This window comes from Phocoena sinus, chromosome 7, assembly GCF_008692025.1.
Source record: "Phocoena sinus isolate mPhoSin1 chromosome 7, mPhoSin1.pri, whole genome shotgun sequence".
In the NCBI taxonomy this organism is placed as follows: domain Eukaryota; kingdom Metazoa; phylum Chordata; class Mammalia; order Artiodactyla; family Phocoenidae; genus Phocoena; species Phocoena sinus.
Genome location: NC_045769.1, coordinates 94,961,900 through 94,987,793, shown reverse-complemented (window position 1 = coordinate 94,987,793; position 25,894 = coordinate 94,961,900). Strand labels below are relative to the sequence as shown.

At 37.4% G+C, this 25,894-nt stretch overlaps 1 protein-coding gene across 16 annotated transcripts in view; it reads left to right on the top strand.

Annotated features, from left to right (window-relative positions):
• R3HDM1 (R3H domain containing 1) overlaps positions 1–25,894 on the top strand; it is a 177,860-nt gene that overhangs the window by 120,614 nt on the left and 31,352 nt on the right. For all 16 annotated transcript variants that reach the window (XM_032637464.1, XM_032637463.1, XM_032637458.1 and 13 more), the window contains 3 exons: positions 4,465–4,588; positions 17,251–17,405; positions 21,603–21,754. In XM_032637464.1, the coding sequence (XP_032493355.1) occupies positions 4,465–4,588; positions 17,251–17,405; positions 21,603–21,754 (431 nt within the window). The remainder of the gene's footprint in view (positions 1–4,464; positions 4,589–17,250; positions 17,406–21,602; positions 21,755–25,894) is intronic.

Genomic DNA, 25,894 nt, shown 5'->3' with positions numbered 1-25,894 from the left:
ATTAGTAATTTCAGTCTTCTTTTTCCTTTATTAGTTTAACTAGAGGTTTATCAATTCTCTTGATGATGTTAAAAGAAAAACAACTTAGAAGGGCTTCACTGGTGGTGCAGTGGTTGAGAGTCCGCCTGCCAATGCAGGGGACACGGCTTTGTGCCCCGGTCCGGGAAGATTCCACATGCCGCGGAGCGGCTGGGCCCGTGAGCCATGGCTGCTGTGCCTGCACGTCTGGAGCCTGTGCTTCGCAACGGGAGAGGCCTGCATACCACAAAAAAAAAAAAAAGAAAAAAGAAAAACAACTTAGGGCTTCATTAGTTTTGTTTATTCATTTTCTATTTGAAGTATTACTAATATAAGGTTTTTTTGTTTTGTTTTGTTTTTTATAAATTTATTTATTTATTTATTTTTGGCTGCATTGGGTCTTTGTTGCTGCACACGGGCTTTCTTTAGTTGCAGCGAGCAGGGGCTACTCTTTGTTGCGGAGTGCGGGCTTCTCATTGTGGTGGCTTCTCTTTTTTTTTTTTTTTTTTTTTTGCGGTGGCTTCTCTTGTTGCGGAGCATGGGCTCTAGGTGCACGGGCTTCAGTTGTGGCTCGCAGGCTGTAGAGTGCAGGCTCAGTAGTTGTGGCGCACAGGCTTAGTTGCTCTGTAGCATGTGGGATCTTCTTGGACCAGGGCTCAAACCTGTGTCCCCTGCACTGGCAGGTGGATTCTTAACCACTGTGCCACCAAGGAAGTCCCTCTATGACTTTTTAGACCCATGATTTACGTTAGAAGCATGTTAATTTCCAAACGTTTGGGGCTTATGGTTACCGATTTCTATTTTAGTCACATATGGTCAGGGAATCTACTCTAAGCTTTCAGTGTTTTGGAACCTGTTGAGTCTTATTTCATGTCCCAGCATGTAGTCTCTTGGGGAATGATTTGTCTGTACTTGAAAAGAATTTGTACTCTATCATTTCAGTGTTACGTGGGGGGGGGGGTTTGTTTGTTTTTTCGGTTTTTGGGTTTTTTTGCGGTACGCGGGCCTCTCACTGTGCGGAGAGGCCTCTCCCGTTGCGGAGCGCAGGCTCAGCGGCCATGGCCCACGGGCCCAGCCGCTCCACGGCATGTGGGATCTTCCCGGACTGGGGCACGAACCCGTGTCCCCTGCATCAGCAGGTGGACTCTCAACCACTGCGCCAACAGGGAAGCCCTGTGGTTTTGTTTTTTTAGATCAAGTTCACATAATGTAAAATTAACCAGTTTGAAGTGAACAATTCAGTGGCATTTAGTACATTCACAGTGTTTTGCAACCATCACCTATGTCTAGTTCCAAAACATTTTTATCACCCCAAAAGAAAAGTTCATACCCATTCCCCTCACACCTCAGCCCCTGGCAACCATCAGTCTTTATTCTCTATAAAGAATGGATTTACCATTCTGGATACTTCATATTAATGGAGTCATGCAATATGTTATATTCTGTGTCTGGCTTCTTTAGCTTAACGTAATGTTTCAGGGTTAATCCATGTTGTAGCATGTATGAGTACTTCATGCCTTTTTATGGCTGAATAATATGCCATTTTATATATATACCACAGTTTGTTCATCTTCAACCATTATTGAATTTGGGATGTTTCCACCTTTTGCCTATTGTAAATAGTGCTCTATGAGCATGTAGGTTCTTGGATTTGTTCGAATATCTGTTTTCATTTCTTTGGGTATATACCTAGGAAAAAATTACTGGATGATATGATAATTCTATGTTTAACTTTTTGAGGAACTACCAGGTTGTTTTCCATGGTGTCTGAACCATTTTATATTCCCACCTGCAGTGTATAAAGGTTCTAATTTCTCCACATCCTTGCCAACATTTGTTATTTACCATTATTATTATTATTGCCATCGTGTGGGCGTGAAGTGGTTATCTCATGGTTTTGACTTGCATGTCTATAATGATTAGTGATGTTGATCATCTTTTTATGTGCTTGTTGGCCATTGTCAATCTTGGGAGAAATGTGTAAGTCCTTTGCCTGTCTTTAAATCAGATTGTCATTTAGTTGTTGAGCTGTAAGAATTCCTTGTATATTCTGGATTCTAGACCCTTATCAGATGTGTGTTTTACAAATATGTTCACCCATTCTGTAGGTTGTCTTCTCACATTTTTGATAATGTCTTTAATGTATAAAAGTTTTTTTTTTTATTTGGTGAAGTTCACTTTATCCATCTTTTCATTTTGTTGCTCATGCTTTTGGTGTCATATGTAAGAATCCATTTCCAGACCGAAGGTCATAAAAATGTATCCCTGATTTCTGCTAAGAGTTTTATGGTTTTAGCTCCTATATTTAGGGCATTTATCTCTTTTGAGTTAATTTTTATGTATGGTATGAGGTAAGGGTCCAACTTCATTCTTTTGCATGTGTATGTCTACTTATTTCAGCATTCTTTGTTGAAGATACTTTTCTTTTCCCGCTGAATAATCTTGGTACCCTTGTCGAATATCAGTTGACCATAAGTGTAAGAGTTTATTTCTCAACTCTCGTTTTTACACTATTTATATCTTTAGCCAGTACTACACTGTTTTATTACTGTACCTTTCTAGTAAGGTCTAAAATCGGAAAGTGTGAGTCCTCCAAAGCAATTATACCCCAATAAAGATGTTAAAAAAAAAAAGAAAGAAAGTGTGAGTCCTCCAATTTTGATCTTGAAGTCCTTGAAACCTGTTTTATCTGACTTTAATATTAGTGGCTTCTTTTGATTAGCACTTAAATGATATGTCTTTTTCCATCCTCTTATTTGCAGTCTTTAAAGTATGTTGTTCACATACAGTATATAGTTGGTATTTGCTGATTTATTCAGTCTGACTGGGAGTGTTTAGTCCTTTTATCTTTAATATATCAACTGACATGGTTAGATGTAGGTATGCCACATTGCTATTTGTTTTCCATTTGTCATATCTGTATTTTACTCCTGTCTTCTTGCTTTCGTTCCTTTATATTATTTGAATTCTTTCAGGGTTCTGTTTTATCTCTTCTGTTGCCTTTTTGTCTAGAGCCCTTTGAATCTTGTGCTTATGTGGTTTCCTTAGGGACTATGATAGCTATCTTCAGCTTATCAAAATCTACTTTGAGTTCATATAAAACTCCAAGAAAAATGTACTAGTCATGTTAAAAGTATAATTCCATTTACCCTCTCTCCATTGTTTGTGCTATTGTTGTCATATTTATTGCATGTATATACATTATAAAGAAAAATTTGATGTTATAATTTTTGCCTTAGTAGTATCTTTTTTTCTTTTTTTAATTGGGAGAAAAGAATGTATTATTTATACACATCACACATACTGAAAAGTATAATAACGGATTAGATCCGAAATCAGGATATATCTGTTGCTTGCTGATACCTCCAGGAAAAATTAAGGGATCACATGTATATTGTGTCTAATGTTTCAAAAACAGAAGAATATTACAGAAAATTTAGGCGACTCTTGGCTTACAACTGATCCAGGAATTCTGTGCTTGGCTGGTTTCTAGATGAAATGGGCACTCTTTAAGATTTCCACAGATCTCTGGTCTTTTAGAAGTAACCCAATCAGATAAGCAGAACCTAAGAGAACCCATGAACCTAATAAAGTTAACACATACTTCCATATCGTTGGATTAATTGTTTATTCTTCACCCCGAACCAGATCAGATAACTTTTAGAGAAATTCACAGCTGATACAGATAGCTCTGGAGGGAAAACTAAATCAAGACAGTCTTATTGGCATTTTTCCAGCTTTATTAAGTATAATTAACAAACAAAATTTGTATTGGCATTTTAATTTGTATTAGAAATATGAGAAAAATTAAAGAATGGAACCAGTGCAAGTGTGCATTAGTGTAGGAATGGATAAACTGGCTTATTTATGTGGTGATTGCTGTTCAGCAGTTAAATTGAATGGGCTAGCGATTTGTGCTTCAACCAAAATGAGTCTCAAAAACAATGTTAATTGCAAAATAAGTTGCATGAAGTTATATAGAGTACCATAAATGTACACTTTTAAAATTCTCAACAATTGTATGTATGGATAATATTACACACACACTAGAAGCTTAAAAACATTTATGGGAATGATATATACCAACTTCAGAATAATGCTTTTTCTATGGGATATAGAGCAAAAGGAATGTTGGAGTGAGACTTAGCTATTTCAGTAGTACTTGGTAAAAGAGAGAAAAATCTGAAACAAATATGGCCCCAAAATTTAAATCTACTAAATCTGATCGGTGGGCAAATTGGTAGGTGTGTTTTGTTATGTATACTATGTTTGAAATTTAAAAAAATTTTTTTCAGGTAAATTTAAAGCTAAGAAAATCAGTTTTCAGATGATTACTATTTGGGAGAATTATTACTTATTACACTGCAATGTTCCTGGCAGGAAAAAAAAAAATTCTGCTGCAAAAGTAAAATTGATTTTTTCTTTTTTCCTTAATGCTTATCCTAGATGCCAGCCTGTTATTGTGCTCCAGGCCACTACCACTCCAGTCAACCTCAGTATCGCCCAGTCCCTTCTGTCCATTACAGTTCACATCTAAACCAACCACTGCCACAGCCTGCACAGCAGGCAGGTGAGTATGTGAGGTTAGGAATTCTTAGCTTTCGGTATTGCTGTTTTTTCATCCTGCTTTTATTTCAGTCTTACTGTTAAGATACTGCCACACTCAGTCTGTCAAAGGTTTCAGACAGGTGCATACCTATGAATATGCAAACCAGTGAGATGAAAAGAGTGGGCCGATCTTAGCACCCTCCAGGGAATACCAGAGTGTCAGGTTTCTATACTAAAGAGTTGGAAGCCATAATGAGAAGATTGTACCAGGTGAGCAGCTTCCAGGTACTCACTGCCATTGTAGCTGAAGCCTCCTCTACAGCCTGGTAATCCACCTGTGGTAAACAGCAAAAGGCAGACAAGGCGAGTTAAGATGTCTGCTGAACAGCTAACCAAAAACAAGGACCAGAATGACCTAACTGTGGTTGAGAATTCTAGTCTAGTGAAGATATTTTGATGTCTTAGTCTCCGCAGGAGTGCCTTAAAAGGAATGAAGTTCTTACACATCTTTTTTGTGTTTTGTTTTTGTGGTTGTATAGTGAAAGGTATTTTGAAACCAAATGCAGTCTAATCCTAAGCATATCAAACATATTAGAACTGAAAAGATAGTTTTTCTTTTGCCCCTTTCAAATTTTCTTTAAGCATTCCATGGAAACAACTGTGATCTCAGTATAAAAGCTACCTTACTAATTTGACTGAACTCATTCCTCTCTATGCTTCCCACCTACATGTGTACTTCTGCCCCAGATGTTTAATAAGGTATTCTTTTCAGCCTTTTATAACTCTAGGTGTTGAAGGAGAATTTTTATTGGTTTCTTTGAATCCTTTTTAGCTGCTTGTCACCATTTGAGGGTGCTCAGACTATGTCAACATGATTAGCTGAGGCCACATAACCCTCCACCTCTACTTACGCAGTTTCTTGCTCTTGATAATGTGTGGAACTCTTGAGGGGTTCCACAGTTTCAGGAGAAAGACATCTGCACTGGGCGGTCTGATGAGAAGTGTTCTTACCTCTCCTCACTTGTGCAGTCTTCACTCATCATTGTGTCTCATCAACTTCCTTTACCAGATATTACTCTTATTTATATCTCCCCAGCAGGGGAACCTACAGGTCCTCAGTCTTGCTCTCAGGAGTTATCTTGTACTTAATGTGTAGGTTTTCCCCTTTTTCATGTTACTGGCCTTGTATTGTATGTGTGACAAATGTTCTTCCAAAGGATGTTGAGTGTATACAATGGTCATTTTGGCCAACTTAGAATTTGTCCTCTGTTCCTAAACTTTAATAATACATTCCACTTCAAATAACCTAAACTAGTATATTCTCTAATTTTGAAAGGCATCAGAAGCTGTCCTTTATACCTGGGCACATTGGTGATGACACTGCTCACTAACTTTAAATACATTGTTGTTTTATTCTAATAGAAATTATTTCCTAAGTTTTCCTGAGCCTCCATGACTGACTTTTCATTATCATAATTGTCATGATTTTTTTCTTCCAAAATTACAATACAGATTACAGCTAATGTTACGATAATAAAAAAAAAATTTGTCTTAACTTTCCCCATTCAAATATCTTGCATGTGACTAGTTAACTTATTAGTTCGTTAGTACACCCTATTAATGAGGCAGGCAAAGAAACTTTGTTCTGTATTTGTGTGGGCTTCTTAGTTCTGTTCGTTTTCACGGCAAAATTTTTATTCCTCTCCATTGTCAAACTGCCTACAAAATTAAAACTTTTAATCACAGGTAGGACCAGTGTGCTCATGCAAATGCCTCTCTTTCAAAAATATTCCCACTTAATGGACAGCAACTGTAAATGCTACGCCTCCTAATTCAGGGCCAAAATATCTACATGACAGATGGCATATGTTTGTCATCGGTGATGTTTCAATTGTGGGGTTTTTCCTAATGCTGGTTATGGTGAGAAGGAAGGAAACAGTAAGTCAGATTGCATCTAGACAGTACAGGCACAGAAAAGTGCGTGTGTCTGAATGACTTTTGACATTGTGTTTGACTCTTAAGAGTCAGTCATGGGCTTCCCTGGTGGCGCAGTGGTTGAGAGTCCGCCTGCCGATGCAGGGGACAGGGGTTCGTGCCCCGGTCTGGGAAGAGAGTCAGTCATAATATAACACTTTATAACTAGAGTTGGTTTCATGTCATTCAGTTTGAAGAATAGAAGAGAAATAAATCCTCAGAGCACCCTTACATGAAAGCGAAAGAAATGCTGTTATGCTAATAAGTAGAAGAGAAAATTTCCCGTTAAAGAAAAAGTTCAGTTGTGCCAGTGCCACGTATTGTGTTGGTAATTATACTGAACCTTTTTGAAGAATTAGTAGGAGTTGGATGATTATATAATCTAAAGATTTTTTTATTGTTAGCCAACGGTTATTTTTTATGTCAAACTTGACAGAAAAAATGTGCGTTTATGTTTGTGTGTCTCCTAACAGAAAAGTGAAATGCACTGGGAAATGGACACAGGAACTTTTTGTTCTGATTTTCTGTACAGATTTATAGCAATTTCTTTCTCAGTAATTTACATTTTTATATGCAAACATCATACTTTTTGGATTTCATTTTTTTTTCCTTGTAATATTTCTCTACATTCCATCATCCCCATCTGATTAAAATTAGAAATAATTTGTTACATCCCTTACTTTTCTTTTTCTTGTCAAATAACATTTAGTCAAGAAGCATATTGTTTTATTACATAAAAGGGTGAAACTAATAATTCAGCCAAATGATGAAAGCATTGATAAACTTGGAACAATTTTTTTTCACTGAGGTACATACAAAAAAATAATTCTTAAATGTTTGTATATGACTCTAAAGAAATTTTGCCCTAAATTAACGAACCCAATTGAATCAAATATTCTTAGATCAGGTAGGGTATGGGCAATAGAAATATAGGATTTTTTGTTATTTTCCCTTTTGGGGGCAGGAAGGAGGTTGGGGAAATATCTCAAGGATAAAATGCCTTTGGTCTTCCATGCAAGTGTGTACCAGAGAACTGCACTAGTTGTTGATCTCCTTGACAATAAACCCATCTATTATGGGGACTGAATTGAAATCAGTACTAACATTACTGCTGGGGAATAAATGTACAAATTCTTTGTTATGAATGTAAAACTACTATGGTCATTAAAACAAGGTTGAGTCAGCCCCTGTCAACAGAAGCAGAAGAAATTCTGGCTACATAAGGCCTTTTGGACAATGTATTATATAACATGAAAGAAAACAAAATAGGAGTCAAATCCTGACAACCCTTATTTGTATTTAAGTGGTATTAGGTGTATCACTTAAAGCTTCTGGGTTTCCATTTACTCACTTGCAAAGTAAAGGAGTTTTACTGTATCGTCTATTGAAGCCTCTGTGTACTCTAAAATTCCATGATTCTGTGTGTCTGTCTTACGTGAGTCATTTCTAGTTCAGAAAGGTGGAACATTGGAGAACTGGTGTGCAGTAGCTTAGTGACATACTGTCAAAACTGGAGCCATACAAGAAAAGATCTCAAAAGATCTGGTTACTTGCCAGCTGCAGTAATATGGATTTGTTATCTTAACCCTTTATCATAAAATTTACAGCTCGAATACTATGAAGTATACTACATATAAGAAGCTTGGTATACTATAAAGAAACTTTTCCGGCAGGTAGTAATTGTAGCAGAGATTTTAGGTTTATGAGGCCTGGCTGTTTTCTATGCAGCTGCTTTCATTCTTATGACTCTTTTGAAAAGTTTGCAGCTTCACCATATATGTTGACTATTTTGCAATAATTGGCCTTGTTCCTGAGCTGTTGGATTCGGGGCCGTAGCACTGTCTGAGAGGTTTACATTTCTCACAGTGAACCGGTCTCTTTTTCAGCTGCTTCCTGGCTTCTTTTTACTCAGGTTTCCACTGCCATTTTTTTTTTTTCTTTTTAATGCTGTATTAAAGTATATTAACATTTGCTTATATTTTCCATTAATTGTAATGCTTTTTAATCATGCATCATACTCAGAAATAGGGATTTGAATTTAAGTGACAACCTTGGCTTAATATATTTATCTTTTAAAAATTCATGAAAGCTATTGCTTTAATTTCTTTTCCAAAGCAGATTTGAATGGTAGATTAATTTTGATTGGAGCTTTTCTTAAAAGTTTAATGTCTTAAGCATGCCAGACTCATTAGCGAAAGTCAAATACATCTCTTTCCCTGTTGCTAAATAACTTTTTAGGAATATTATTATGCATGCCATTAAATGGACCTAAGACATGTAAATGCATTTGAAGCTACTTGAAGGGATATAATTTAATTTTTTTCCAAACTGTGATATTGTATGCATGTGGGAAGCAAAATGACTTCATAGAACTAAATATCATTTTAGTTTTGCAACCTCTGTTAAATTCAAAGATTATCAATGCATTTATACCTTTAATCTTAGCTTTCCAACCAGCAGACTACAGTAGGGTCCTGATGAACCACAACCACAGGAGGAACATTTCAGGTTAAATAGTCTGTAAGGTGCACAGAATACTGGCAGCATTGCAGGGCACAAATTTAAAAGTAACCAGGGTGTAAAAGGCAAGCAAGGAAGAAAGGGCCCTATTGGATAAGTGGATGAGGGGTGATATTGATAAGAGATTTACTTATGTCAAATAGGGACTCTATCTACACAGTCAATTTCTTTACTGACAACTTTTGACTTGAGTAATAGGAATTTTGTATTTATATTGCTGGGTGGTAGCGCTGACTATCCTTGTTTTTTCATTGTTTCTGTAAACATTTCTTAGCATTGCCTGACCAGCTCAGACTTAAACATTGTATATTACCTACAAATCCACCTATTTCCCTTTTCCCTTCTCCATTAACCTGCCGCCACTGGAGCCAAATGTATCTGGTAAGTACCCACAGATTTCCTTGAGTCGTATGCCCTCTTCCACAGGACTGTCATTTAAATAGCTTTGAGCTATAACCTCTGTGTGGCTGTTTTTATTAGATTTGTTTTTTATGTTTGTATTTATGTTTATTTCAGGCACAGAAGTAGGAGAGCAGAGGGTGATAGAGGAGAAGAATAGCAAAGATGTGCTGGCAGCTGTGTGTTCTTCCATATTCACCTAACAGACTATCCTTAGTTGAACTTGCCTGCTCACTAGAATAGTGCCGCAAACATAAGACAAACCAGATTGCAAACTTGAGATTTTGGTGATTTGGAAACAGTTCTCACAAACTGTCTTGTAGATACCTAGTTACAATTAAATTTAAAGTTGGCAAAATGGCTCATCCAAAAAAGGAAGAATCTACCCTGACAGTGCTTCTGCTGTACAAATTCAGTCTTGAAAAAATTTAATAATACTGTTAAATGAAATAACCTTAGATTTATTAAATGGCTGTTCTGACTAAGCACTTCTTCAATTTCTTTTATTATCTTTCTAATTATGTCTAATCCGTATTATTAAGAATGCTTTCCTTTAACACAAATGCTATTTGAGATCACCTGTATAAAATAAAACTAGCCTGTTAAAGCAGGTGCAATACTTTTCTGCTGAGCACTGTGTTTCCTTCTTGCTCTCTTCTCTGTTGAAGTGAAAGAGAGTTAAAAATAGAATATTCTTTGGAGCCCTCGGGGGAAGAGCCTGAGCCATCAATTTATATTGTCCTAGTTCTCTCAGCTTGCAAAATTGATTGTGGTTTCCTCTGAAAGTGCTGGAAGAAACGGGATAATATTGCCACAGTGCAGTCCTTTAACAAAGGAGAATGTCAGTGTTAAATAATACCTTATATTGAGATCTGGGTGTTTATATTCTGTTGTTTGGTATCACTTAATATAGGCATTGCTTGCTTTACAAAATAGATGCTATCCCACAATACTCACAAATTTCTATAAAAGATATTCTATTTTCCTCTTACACCCAGGTTAAATCCAGATATATCACAGGAAGGATTTTTTTTTTAATTATGATGTACTGAAACACACTTTATTGAGGAAAGAATAATTTAGGTAGTAGCCAAGTTGGGGATGTATTGAGCGTCAGAATACTGGAAATACTCTTCTTGTAGCATTTTTCAAACATAGTGGTACTTTTCATTCTCTAGGAATCACTTTACCCTTCCTAATCTTCAACCTTCTCCCTCTTTTCCAGATCATTGGATTTTTTTTCTCATACTTGGCAGTCTTCAAACTATACTTTTGAAACTATCAGAGCTATGTCCCTCCCTTCCTTTGGTCTGAATACTTAGATAATGAACCTGAAGCACAGTGCCACTTCTCTAATAAGTGCCACTGTAACAGTTGATGCTCTGCAGCGTGAATGTTTAAACACAGGTTTAAAGCAACTTGAACAGTTCTTTAAGATGTAAATTTTATTAAGCAAGTGTGCATAAGTGAGGCATGTCTGTAATTACATGGTCCTTTATGTTGCTAATAAACTATTAATGATTTTGTCTTGCATAAACAATAGTAAGGGGCTTATCTTTAATTGGATTAGTAGAATGATGTTGTGCATTTCTTGTCTTTTTTAGTGCTTTCCAAGTGAATATTTCTAGTTTTGCTTGTGATTATAGTAACTTTAATAACCAACATAGATCCCATGGTCTTATGTCATTCAAAAAAAGTCCAGTAATCTTTTTGCAGCATTTAATATCATGTTCTTTAGAGAGTATACTCTAAAATTATATACTTTGTAACTAGTTACTGGACTGTTGTTTGTCATTAAGTATTGGAATGAGTGATCAAACATCATGACTTCTTGAAAAACAGTTCAGGTACTTGTCCTAATGCCAGTAGAATTTCCTTCCTGGGATACCAGCCATACAATGTATCAAATGTTAAATGATGCTTTTTGCTTTTTTTTTTTTTTTTTTTTTAAGTTAGAAAGATTCCTCAGCCCCTGACAGCTTCCTGTTCAGTGTGGTTCAAACCTCAAACCTCGTGGGTTTTCCTGCCTGGAATGTAAAAATGAATGTAAAGCTTATTCAGTATGTAGAAAAGAGCCATTGCTTCACAAGAACTTGAAGGGCTCACCCCTGTTACAGGACATGCCCCTTTATATACACAGTGTCCAGGTTAAAGCTGGCATTGCCCCATTGGTAAAAGCTCCCTTCTTGGCAAAGCAGTTCAACTTGATGGAGAGGAGAGCCACATTTATGAAAATTCTGCTGGAGAAATCTTCTGTATACTCATCCGGAATATGGCAGGAGAGTATACGTTTTGAGTAAAGGCAGGCTTTGAGGTAAAATAGCAAAGCTAAAACCCAAAGAGGAACATTGGAGATTGACGTGGAAATGCTCAGGCTGAGTGAGAGACCCAGAACAGGGAACATGGAACCTGAACTGTGTTACCATTTGAGTGTCGTCTTCCCCTTCCCAGTTGTTTTATATACATGTGAAATCTTATTATAATGAGACAAAGAAATGTAACCTTGAAATAAAGAGGTCACAAACCATGCATCTGGGGAGTGGTGGAAACCCTGTGACACCTGGTCTTGTTTCCAGCCCGGAAGTTTGTATAGCTCCAGTCTGGACTAACTGCTCAACCACCTTTCACTCTGATTCTGTTTTAGGTAACAACACTTAATACTCACAAATAATCTTCAAATGAAAAAAAAAAACTTTCCTGGTTGATTGACTATTTACAATAATTGTTTTCCTATAATTAAATTTCTGTTAAGACTTAGACTCTGTTTAACTTCTGTTAAACTACAGTAAAAGTCTTCATTAACTAAAATTCTCAGAAAATGGAAGGAGGTCATGTGTTTAAGTGTTCTGCTTATTTGAGCAGTGTTACTGTAGTACTCTTTCTACTTCAGCATTTTTCCCCGAGAAGAGTAAAGTTTACAATCAGACTACTATGTGCAAATCCCAGCTACAGCACTTAACAGCTGGTAACCTTGGACAAAATGTGAACCTCTCTGTGCTTTTGTTTTTTTTTTCATCTGAAAAATGGAGATAGACTTCATGAGATTGGGAGCAGTAAAAGAGTTAGCATATGAAAGTGCTTAGAACAGTACCTAAAACCTAGTGGATGTCATGTAAATTTTAGCTACTATTATTGCCTTGTCGTGCTATCGAAGAAATGATAATTATGTAGTATTCTGAATGAAAATGCTTAGGGATTTGGGCTAAATTTGTGTTTGGGCTGGGTTGCAGAATGGAAACCAGAAGCTGACATAATTTGTCCTAAAATACTTGGTCTTTTTGTCTTGTAATCTTCTTGACACATGCCTTCTTCCTAAAAGGCAGTAGAGAGTTCAGATCAGCTGAGTTTTTTTCTCATCCTTTTATTGTTAACTTGAGGTCTAAATATGTTCTAAGAAAATTTACTTAAATGCTTCCTTCCCATAGCTTTGTACAAGCCCTATTGATTAGCTGTGGAAACATTGTATGGAGAAAGGTTTTGAAACAGAATGTGTCATACGGTCCATTTCTATAAACAATGTAAGTGGGTATGTATGTTGCTATCTATGCAGGGAAAATAAGGTTAACCATATATACAATATGTAAATAGTGATTATCTACAAGTGTGTTATGCAAAAATGGTTTTTTCCACCCTGACTTTTCCCCTTTTTTGTATTTTCCAAATTTTCTTCCATGAAAACCTATTTTATAATCAAATAAAGCTTTTTCAAAGGTGTTTTTAATGTCCCTTTTTCCCCAGCAGTGTTCAAATTAAACCTTCATTTCAAGCTTTACATATTAGATATAAACTAAAACAGTTCTCTTCTTCCTTATCAAGTAAACACTTTGAGGTTAATTACATGAAAATTACTGTGATTCGGCTGCTATGCTTTTTTTTTTTGCGGTACGTGGGCCGCTCACTGTTGTGGCCTCTCCCGTTGCGGAGCATAGGCTCCGGACGCGCAGGTTCAGCGGCCATGGCTCGCGGGCCCAGCCGCTCCGCGGCACGTGGGATCTTCCCGGACCGGGCACGAACCCGTGTCCCCTGCATTGGCAGGCGGACTCCCAACCACTGCGCCACCAGGGAAGCCCCATGCTATGCATTTTTTAAGGAGAGGCATAATGAGTGATCCATGATTCTAGACTGAGGTGATTTGTATTCATGGGATTAAGTTTCATTTTAATGAAAAGGCAAATATGTTTAACCTTATTATATAAACATGTTATCTTAAAACTTAAGTACTGCTTTTGCTATCAAAAGCCATTCACTAAACGTGGAGAGAAACTGGCCATTCATTCTCAGTCAGCCTGGTTTTGTGTAGAAGCATGTGTTATTTTGATTCCATTCTGTTAAGAATATGTTCTTCCTCGCTGTTTATTTAGTAAGTATAAATATTAAGTGCCCACTTTTTTGGCTTATTTGCTTGATAACCAACATGGATATTTTGGGGTTTTTTTCCTTTAATGGGGTGGGTAGGGTGTTAAAAGCTTCTAACCCTGCCCTTAAAAAGCACACCATTTCTATTTTGGGGGTTTTTTAAACGTGTACACAAGCCATGAGAGAACAGTTAACAAGAACAATTTTATATTACCTGTTGAGTTTTAAGAAATATGGAATAGGGCTTCCCTGGTGGCACAGTGGTTGAGAGTCCGCCTGCCAATGCAGGGGACACGGGTTCGTGACCCGGTCGGCGAAGATCCCACATGCCGCGGAGCGGCTGGGCCCGTGAGCCATGGCCGCTGAGCCTGCGCGTCCGGAGCCTGTGTTCCGCAACGGTAGAGGCCACAACAGTGAGAGGCCCGCGTACCGCAAAAAAAAAAAAAAAAAAAAAAAAAGAAAGAAATATGGAATAAGGCAATGAACAAAATTATGAGAAGATTAATAAGAGAGCTTCTTAGGAAGGTATTTTCTTTAAAGTGTTTGACATTCTTATTTTTATTAGCTCCACTGTTACTTAAAAACATGTTCCCAGTTTATTTGTGCTACTTCTGAATGAAGTACTAATATTAGTTATTTTTTCTACTTTCACAATCTTTAAAATCTGGAACCTCTTAGTAGTTCTCACTGCTTTTCTACTTGTAAAATCTCTGGTTCTCCACCAATATTCTGCCTTCATCTTCCACTTTTCTTCCCTGTTCCTCAAACATGTTTTTTACTTTGTCCAGACCTTTTCTTTAAGTCCAGGCTCATATGTTACTTCCTCTGTGAATACCAGCCAGGATTAACGTCTCCCTCTTAATTTCATAATGCCCTGTTTATTCTGCTCTTCTGTTATGGTGTCATGGCTAAGAATGCCTAATTTCAAAGATAGGGACCGTGTTTCACTCACCTTTTATCACCCTCCAGGCACATCTTGAGCTCACAGCATCTTTACATAACTGTCTATGACAAATGAGGTTCTAGAGTCAGATGTTTTAGATTTTATGTTATGTTGCACATTTTCAAACTGTGATGTTTGTGTGGAGATATATATATATACATTCGTAGGAATGGATATTAGTGGAGTTAAGGTTGCATTAAAGAATCTAAAATACCATTGGAAATTTATCGGTGTAAATTCCATGGTGTAGTGTCCAGGTGATGCTGCATTAGACCACTGTGTCATGAAATCTATAGCTATGTATTGAAGTTTTCTGTGTCAGATTTCTTTTTATAAGAGGGAGTTGCAGGCAGGAGGCAAACAAGGTGAACCTCCAAATACTGACAATGAATAAAATACAAAAATAGTTTGAAAAACACTTGAGTTTCTTAGGGAGATGTGACTATTTAAGTCAAGGTATTTAAGTCACATTATGTTACAGTGAATTCTGCTAGGTGGTCACATTTTTCTTTTTAATTTTAGTGGACTGTAATTCGGACAAGACCATTGTAAGAAGTTACTTTCCCAGTCTATAAAGAGCTGAGCCCAAATTCTGACCCTGCAATAGATGTATGTGTGGATGAGAGGTGGTGTTTCCAACACAAAAAAGGGTCTTCACATCCCATTTCCATTCCTGCCCTTTCTTTTCCTAGGGGTGGAAATGTGTCAGTGTACGTTTCGATGACATTTGGACTTTAGGGTATGAATTTGAAATACTTGTTATTTGGTAAACTGAAAATAGGGTTGATTGTTAATTATTAGGCTAAGGAGCAAGAAAGAAGCTTCTTGGGCTTCCCTGGTGGCGCAGTGGTTGAGAGTCCGCCTGCCGATGCAGGGAACATGGGTTCGTGCCCCGCTCCGGGATGATCCCACATGCCGCGGAGCGGCTGGGCCCGTGAGCCATGGCCGCTGAGCCTTCGCGTCCGGAGCCTGTGCTCCGCAACGGGAGAGGCCACAACAGTGAGAGGCCCGCGTACCAGGAAAAAAAAAAAGAAAGAAAGAAGCTTCTTTACCACCAGATTTGAGGACTATAGGAATTTCACAGGGAGAAATGTTTCAGAAACAGCAAAACCCATCACTATTAAAGTATTCACTATAACTGGATTTGTACTTGATTCTTACTTTGTTGTTAATATGTTGCTTAGTTACCGGATATGTTTTGTATTCATATCTTTAGAGAAGGTTGATGTTAGAATTTATTCAATTATTTAGCCATTGAGTGGAATCATTGAGGCTTCCAGGCAACTGCAGTGAGTGATACCCTTGTCTACAATCAATACCTGAGATGGGATCTTTGCCATTCCTGTTGCTTTAGGAATTAATAAGGATGGAGATGAAATCTTGATATTTATAAGGTAGCAGAATAGATTTATGGTGCTATCAGAGAAATCATTTCACTGACCTTTAGTTGTGGAAGTTTGTATAGGCAATGCCATAGTTTGGTTTATTATCTTTGTGGAAGCTTTTTAGATACCCTGATTAGAAGGTCAGTTATTTATTTTTATCTGGTTTCTCTTAAAAAAAAACAAAAAAAGGATTTGTGGTAGTTTTTAGTAATTTACATAAGTCTTGAGCTAACTGGTTTATTTAAAGGAATCCTCTTAGGGTCAGGAGACACATATTGTACAATTCATATTCACTACTCAAAGCTTATCATTGTGGATTCTTGTTTAAATAACTGATAAATTCATTTAATAAAAGTATGTTTATACTTTTAACTTACTAGTTAAATTACCAACAGTGCCTTCAGTTTAGGAAGAACTGTCCCTTAGGTTTTTGATTTGTGAACTTTGGGCAGATTGCTTAACCCCTCTAATGATCGGTTCCTCTGTTAAGTGACCTTAATAATATAGGGAAATAACCTTAAAAATTGCTAGGTAACTCAATTTTTCCTTGTGCCCTTGACACATTCCTAATATAAGGATTCGTATCTTAGTGTGGTTTTTCAAACATAGAACTATTCTATAAAAGTGGTTCCCCCCTACCATTATTTTCAGTCTCCAGAAGGACTAGTTCTACTACTACCAACTCAAAACTCTCCATTTTTTAACAAGAGGCCCTGCATTTTGCTTTTGTACTGGGTCCCACAAATTATGTAGCCAGTCCTGGCCCACAGAAACTATTTTTAATAACAGACTGTACTATACACTAACTAGTAATTGTGTATATAAACCAAGTCTGTGGCCCTATAAATTTCCTCAACTGCAAAGGAAATCTTTGTACCCAAACTTTATTTGAGTGTTACTTTGGGAGGGCAGAGAGGGTAGCTGACTTGGGTTACCTACATAGTAAACCTTTTAAATGTTAGCTCGCATAACAGAAGATTTTTGAGACTTGCTGTTTAAACAAAACTGTCATCTTAGAACACAAAGTACTTGCTTAAAATACAAAAACATACTGCTAGTGAAATAAATTAAATTCAAAGCAGGATTTAACTCACTGTGCCATTACAGGTTATCAAGTTATGCCCAACCAGCAGCAAAACTACCAGGGGATAGTTGGAGTTCAGCAACCCCAGAGTCAGAGCCTAGTTGGTGGCCAGCCCAACAGCATTGGAAATCAGATTCAAGGAGTGGTCATCCCCTATCCTTCAGTGCCATCATATCAGGTACGTGGTCGCTCTTACCTGCATTGGGTAGAGGGGATTTTGAATAACTAAAATGTGTAGCTACATTCTTCTCCTTTTAATATGGGGAAAATGCTTCTGTAATGCATAACTTTATAGTCTTAAGAGTTTTATTAGTCATTGCAGCTTTGTTCTGTCCTCACTTATTGCATCATTCATTCACTTCATTAACTTAGAAAAAAATATCTGAACCATATTAATTTTGAGAAGTAGATTTTTCTGGCATTGTCTGTGTTTCCAGCTATTCAATACATAAGTATCAATATATGAGCAAGTGTCTTATTCTATTCTTCAGCTCTTTAGAAAATCTCTTGAGGAGAATGGAATGGGAGGGAAAAATAAAGGTAGAGGTAGGTATATGAAATACAGTACAGATTATAAGTCAGTATTTATAGAATAGAGAAGGATGTGCAATTTCCCATGCTGGAACTGAGCTTTTTCCCCCTCACTAAATCAAAAAAAGGAAGAGTATGTCATGTATTGAAAATGTCATGGATTTTAATTTATAGTTCTAAAGTAGAAACACCTACTGTTTCATGAATAAGTCAGATTTCTTTAGCCCATCTATGGCACATTTCCAGAAATTTATTTTACCTTCCTTTACCTTTCTGGAATAACCTGCGAGTGAGTTTGTTTTATTAGCCTCATGGTTTCCCATAACTGACTCGAATGTTAAGAAATCCAAAGGCCGTTGTCATTCATCTCAACAAGGTAAAAATAATCTAGCTGGGAAGGTAAATGTACATCTAAACACAGGTCAACAAATTGATGATAATATACAGACCACTAACTGAAGGAATTGTGAAATATGGCCATGAATAGGTTAGGGACTTAATACAGAAGTCTTCTAGAAAGGTATAAACCTTTAATCAGCTCTTAAAAGAAAATTATGGGCGTAAATTAGTTAAGGCATTCTGAGGATGGGGAAGGATATGAGCAAAGGCAGTAGCATATTCTTGTAATTTCAGAAAATGAAAATTGTAATTAAAATGTAAAATGTGGAATTGTTGAGGACTTTTGAGCACTAAGAATATGTCTACTTTTGAAGCCCCTTGATAATAGAAAGCAACTAAGGAAAAAAGAAGATACATCCTGAAACTAGATTTTATATCTTTCTTTTCTCTCAAATCCTCCATGCTTTTTACTCCAGTCCACCCTGCTTAAGCCGAGGCCCATGAGACTGCCCATCCCCTACTTCCTCTGTAGCTAGATATTAGACAGGATCACTACCAAGCCAGGAGCTCTCCCTTCTCAAGGACACTGGTCATGCTACCTAATCTAGTCTGCTGAGCATCTGTTAGATGCCCAGGCACTGTGTAAATAAGATCTCCCTTGAAATATAAGTTTAGGGACTTCCCTGGTGGTCCAGTGAGTAAGACTCTGTGCACCCAGTGCTGGGGGCCCGGGTTCAATCCGTGGTCGGGGAACTAGATCCCGCATGCATGCTGCAACTAAGAGTCCGCATGCCGCAACTAAAGATCCTGCGTGCCAAAACTAAGACCCGGTGCAGACTAGACTAAATAAATAAACAAACAAATAAATAAAAGAAAGATTAGTTTAACACTGGAAAATTGACTGGTGGATTAACTATAAAAAAAAGAAATATAAGTTTAAAATAAATTACATCCTTGTTAGTGTAGTTTTTAAAAATGGAGCTAGATACTGAAAGTGTTTCAGAGCTAAGACAGTTATTATCATTTCTATAGCATACTTTTTTACAAGTTATAAATTATTTTCTCATGGTATTTCATGTAATCCTTCCACTGGGTGAATGACTGTGAGATGTATTGCTCTGATAAGCAGTGAATGACAGGCTGCTTCATGCTTCCTACTACATTTGGTTAGATAAGCTAGGTGGCAATAAACTGTCATCTAAAAAATAAGCCCGAAGGAATTCCCTAGCAGTCCAGTGGTTAGGACTCGTCGCTTTCACTGCCAAGGGCCTGGGTTCAACCCCTGGTCGGAGAACTAAGATCCTGCAAGTCGTGCATCACGGCTGAAAAAAATAAAATTTTAAATTAACAAATAAATAATAAGCCTGAAAAGTCATCTACTCAGTAGAGTATATTCTGTGGCTGTACATTCTCAAGTACGGTTTCCTCTCTTTTGGTACTTCAGTTTTTTTCTTTACCACTAGTTACAAATCTATTCTGTAGCTTAAATCATCTAGATTGAGTTGCCATTTTTCCTAGATGTTGCATATACACTAACTTAGATACAATCAGAAATAATCTTAGGATGTTACACTGCCTCAGTAGACAAAAAGACTGAAATATATTTTGTCATAAAAAATTGGATAAATCAAACCAACAACTTTATCTTTGCTGCTGAGCCAAACTGAAAGTAGTTTAAGAGATTACTGTGTATTTTGAAAGGACTAGTTACTAGTTTAGAAACATGTTATGAAGGCAAGACTTAGAAGTTAATCATCAACTTATAAATCACAGAGCCCAGGTATAGAGAATGATGAAGTGGTTAAAGAACTAAGGCTCTGGAGCCAGTGGGCATGGGTTCAAACCCCGACTTTTCTCCTTACTAGCTATACAACGTTGGGCAAGTTATTAACCTCAATTTTTAACCCCTTCTATAAAACAAGGATGATAAAAGTAACTTCTTAGGGTTGTTAGGAAGACTTGATGTAATAATATACATAAAGTTCTTGGAACAGAACCTGAACATGGTAGTAAGTACTCGGTAATGTTAACTTTGATTGTTATCACTGTTACTACTGTTGCTGACATCATCATCAGAAGCTTTTACACAGGCTTTATTTACCAAAATCATTGTAATGCAACTAATGTGGTGCACTTGTAAATTACAAAACCATTATGCCGTTGTGGTTTCTATTTTAGAAACTGGAAACTAGAGAAATGAATCCATTATGTTCATGTGTTTTTGTTTTTTTTTTAATTTATTTATTTTTGGCCACGTTGGGTCTTCATTGCTGTGCGCGGGCTTTCTGTAGTTGCGGCGAGCAGGAGCTACTCTTGGTTGTGTTGCGCAGGCTTCTCATGGCAGTGTCTTATATTGTTGCAGAGCACGGGCTCGAGGCCTGTGGACTTCAGTAGTTGTGGCGTGAGGGCTCAGTAGTTATGGCTCGCAGGCTTAGTTGCTCCACAGCATGTGGGATCTTCCCAGACCAGGGATCAAACCTGTGTCCCCTGCATTGGCAGGCGGATTCTTAACCACTGCACCACCAGGGAAGTCCTGATTATGTTCATGTGGTTTCTATGTAGATGAATGTGGAAAACAGAATTGAAAGATCCACTGTTCATCAGATGCCTGCTGTGCCAGATCCTGTAAATGGAGATTATAATGGAGATAATACCCCTCCTGAGGTGGAGGTGGCATCCTGTTTTTGCAGATAATGAACTCTGGGGCCTCAGAATCTGAGTTAAGTCGTTTGCCCAGTGTCACATATATAGTAAAGTTGTTGGAGTCAGTATCACATCTAGATATCTTAAGCTTCAGAGCTCACACTTTCTGATCCAGTGTATCTCACTAGTACCCTATCTGAGTTTTACTTCTCTCTACCTGAGGTAAATTGCATTACTCTTCCCATGTGAAAGGGTCATCCTTATTTGGAAACTGTTTCTTTTTAAAAATAACTTCTGGGACTTCCCTGGTGGCGCATTGGTTCAGAATCCACCTGCCAATGCAGGGGACATGGCTTCGATCCCTGGTCCAGGAAGATCCCACATGCCGCGGAGCAACTAAGCCCGTGCACCACAACTGCTGAGCCTGTGCTGTAGAGCCCGCGAGCCACAACTACTGAACCCGCCTGCCACAACTACTGAAGCCTGCACACCACAACGAAGAGTAGCCCTGGCTCCCTGCAACTAAAGAAAGCCCGCATGCAGCAACAAAGACCCAACGCCGCGAAAAATTAAATAAATAAATTTTTAAAATAAAAATAATAAGATAACTTCTACTTTGGGATGTGAGTCATAACTCCTAGCCTACTGTACTATTGATAAATGCTAGCCAAAAACAATAACCAGCTAAAAGGAACATTGAAATAAAGTGGTAATGCTGTAACTAACTTATCAGGACAGCCTATTGGCAGTTTTACCTTATTCCTAACTGCTCACACTTGAAAGTTTATGGAGGCTGGAGACATTAACATTTGCAAGGTTTTAAAGAACGTTTTTTGCCTTTAAATTGCCTTTCAAATTTTAGGTTTCACTGCCTCAAGGTTCTCAAGGAATTGCCCATCAGACTTATCAACAGCCTGTTATGTTCCCTAATCAGTCTAATCAAGGATCTATGCCTACAGCAGGAATGCCAGTTTACTATAGCATCATTCCACCTGGCCAACAAAATAATTTAAGGTGAGTATGAATAAAAAGCCTAATCTTATAGCTCCTCATTGTTTATCAGGATTACGGTCTGTTGCTAATTTTAAAGTTGCCTAAGGGGCATTACCTGAGATCATTCTCTAATCTAGAACAGAAAAACTACAATACAATCTATTTATCTAGCACTTTTTTAAACAAAATCAGTATAAGCAAGGCATTCCATATGTAAACCAATGGAGAATCAAATTTTCTCTCATGTGCCTGAAAGTAGTAGGCCAGTCTCCTTTTACTCACCTAAGTGGAATCAATAGTTGGCCATAGATCTTAGAGTGAAGAGCGTTTATGTGTTAATATTTAAGGTTTTTGTAAGAGTCTGGGGAGAATGTATTTCCTGTATATAACTTCAAGAGCAAAATATCTTGCTGGAATCTTTCAGGCTCTGGGGAGCTCCTTTTTCATCAGTTAAGAGGAGGGAGGCATATGAGAAGCAAATGATAGTAGGTCTACATTAAAGCAAGTCGTGAAGTATTCCATTAGCCACTTAACTTAAAAGAACAGAAACTTCTCTGATAAGCCTAATGTGTTAAAAAAAAAAATAGTCTTCCTTTGAGTTGGGTACTTTTAGTCTGCTGTTCAGAGTGGATTACAGTCTTTCATTTATTCTCATGACATTTCTGTAAGGTTGCCAGAGTAGCCTTGGTGCTCTTTTTAATAAGGAGTCTGAAGGTAGAATTGCTGATAAGAGGTTGTCACCCAGTTATGGTTACAGATGGTATTTAGAGGTGAAGAAGGGGTTGCAGTACTTGCTCCATTGAATCTGTTTGGGAAAATGGGGACTTGACTCTCATTTTATTTATTGTCATAAACACACATACATACACACCTGAGGAACTCACATATTTCCTCCTTTCTGTGGATGCCACAAACTGAACAAGCCCAGGCTTTTTAAACAAGTTGGTTGAAATCTCACAGGCAACTTTGGAGTTTTATACAATGATGAGCCCCAGCTCTTTTGTGGTAGAGCTGCTGCACAGTGAAAATTTAAAAAAAATTTTTTGGGCCTCACTGTGCAGCACGCAGGATCTTAGTTCCCAGACCAGGGATTGAACCTGCGTCCCCTGCAATGGAAGCACGGAGTCTTAACCACTGGACTGCTAGGGAAGTCCTGAAAATAGAAATTTATACTGTGTTAAAATTTCCCATTATTTTTTAAAACCTTCCAGGTGATTCTTCTGGCAATAAGAGTTGAGACTCACTGACCTATGCTAACCAGCCCTTTTTTTCATCTGTACACTTCAGCTATGCACAAGTCGCCATAACCCAGTAACATTTTACACATTTGCAAGAAAGTCATAATATCTGTCACTGTAAAATTTCATCCAAGACCCAGTGTCCTAAGGTAAAACTGTGTTGATTACTCCATACCAGCAAGTATAATAAATCTCAGTTTGTTCACAGGGGGAAAGTATATCTTAAACTCTAAGCTATAGGGTCCTGATCCAAACACTCATGTTTATACTAAAACATTACCAGATTATAAGATTTCTGTAAGAACACTAAGTGAGCCTTTGTTCTGAAAAATGTCTTCCTTAGCTTGAGTTGCTTAGCAATCCATTTTCTTGTGGCGGCTCCTTATGCAGAAAAGTGGAATTTGAATTATCTTTACTTTCAGCTCAACCAATCAGTTATCACTGAGGCAATTTTGTGTTTGGATTGGATTGTGTTGTTATGTGTACTATGAGGATTTAGCATAGCCTGATACAAATCATGTGTCTTGTCCCTTTCAGCAAGCCATGTACCGGTCAGAGAAACTAGTTTTACAACAAATCATGGTATTTCTGTCTATGATGTAGAGAAAAATCTAATTTCATTCCTACAGTCTGCAAAAATGGGCAGGCTAGTTGGATAATATTTTCAGAATGCTCCCATTTGGGATTTTTTTGTATTACCATTTATTTTCCCATTTTTATCTTGACACTCAGAAGGAGAATATACTTTTGTCTTTGATCTGCAATCTCAAAGGGCTAGCGTACAGAGAGGGGAACTTGAAGACACTGTAAACTTTATTTTTCAGAACTCTAAAAAAAAGGTTTCACAGAATCTTTATGAAATAATGAAAAAGAAAACCTACTTTTAAGTCTTTTTCCTTTTTCCATCTGCATAGTCTGTTTTTCCTCATTTTGTAAACTAGTATCCCTCTAGTGTCCCCTTTGTCCTACTTCTGGAACTGTTTTGGATTCATTTAATTTCTCCTAAACTTCTAGTTTTGCATTTTGGTTTTTTGTTTGCCTCAGCCATCCTTTGAAATACTTGTCAATAACAGAGTCTCAATCTGAACCATATGTTTTAGTGAACTTTTCCTTCTGTTGTTATTAAAAGGGAACTTGTTAACACTTAGCCTAGAGAAATAAAATGTTGAGAAAGTTACTTCTGGTGCTAAAACATTGCCTTTTCAGAATGTTTATTTTCTCTTCATTGGATATAACAGCTTTTATTTATCAGCAAAATTAATTAGTAAATTAAGTTATATGGACAAAAATAATGTTAAATAGGAAGGGAAGAGGATGCTTATAGCTATTCCATTTCTTGTAAACTCACCAAAAATGAGTGATAATAGTAATTTTTTTTTTTTTTTTAAACATCTTTATTGGGGTATAATTGCTTTACAATGGTGTGTTAGTTTCAATAGTAATTTTTTAATATAAATTTATTTATTTATTTTTGGCTGCATTGGGTCTTGCTTGCTGCGCATGGGCTTTCTCCAGTTGCAGTGAGCAGGGGCTACTCTTTGTTGAGGTGCACAAGCTTCTTATTGCAGTGGCTTCTCTTGTCGCGGAGCATGGGCTCTAGGTGCACGGGCTTCAGTAGTTGTGGAATGCGGGCTCAGTAGTTGTGGCTCACGGGCTCCAGAACGCACGCTCAGTAGTTGTGGCACACGGGCTTAGTTGCTCCATGGCATGTGGGATCTTCCCGGACGAGGGCTCAAACCCTTGTCCCCTGCATTGGCAGGCGGATTCTTAACCACTGCACCACCAGGGAAGTCTCTATTTTCTTTTATTTTTTTGGAAGTCTCTATTTTAGATTAATAATTTTTAAGTAGATATCTTTAAAGAATAAGGACGAGAGGTGTTATTTCATGCAAAAATCTTTTCATTTTTCAGTCTTTCTCAGTGAATTTCTATTGGGCAAAATAATTCTCCTGCATCTACATTTTGTCCGTTAAAAGAGTGTTTTCTCTATTTAACTTGTTTGGGTCTTCCTGATTATACATACAATACAGAGTCATTGTAGAAAATTTGAAAATATAAAATTTTCAAAATGTAAAAAATGGTGAAAAAGCAAATCAGCCACGATCTCACCACTCAGAGATAATCACTGTTAAATTTTGGTGTCTTCATTCAAGTTATTTTTCAGTGTACACATAATATGTGAACTTTGTTAAGAATCATATATTCTAGACATTATATTTTCTATATTTTTAATTACATTGTTCATAAGCTCTGGTTTAAAAATTAAACCAGGGACTTCCCTGGTGGCGCAGTGGTTAAGAATCCACCTGCCAAGGCAGGGAACACAGGTTCAATCTCTGGTCCGGGAAGATCCCACATGCCGCGGAGCATCTGAGCCCATGCGCCACAACTACTGAGCCTGTGCTCTGGAGCCCATGAGCCACAACTACTGAGACCGCATGCCACAACTACTGAAGCCTGCGTGCCTAGAGCCCGTGCTCCGCAGCAAGAGAAGCCACCACAATGAGAAGCCCGTGCACCGCAACAAAGAGTAGCCCCGCTCACCACAACTAGAGAAAGCCCATATGCAGCAACGAAGACCCAATGCAGACAAAAATAAATAAATAAATAATTTGTAATGAATAAATAAATAAGCCAGCCCCACAATGTGGCCAAAATAACAAATAAAGAACTCTAAGAAGGAAATTACAAGTTCTGCAGTTCATGAAGTCTTACAGATAAAAGGTCAAGAAGAGTAGTTATTCAAAAATAGGTAGTACCTTTTTGAAAGACGGAAGGGAAAGAACTTATGTAAGGAGAAATTCAGTTAGTTTTTTGTTTAAACATAAGGAAAAAGGAGTACATCTCTTAATCGTCCCACCCACTTTTGAATTATTCGTTAGATTTTTACAGCTTTCTTCCTCAAGTAAATTTTAAGCTTTTC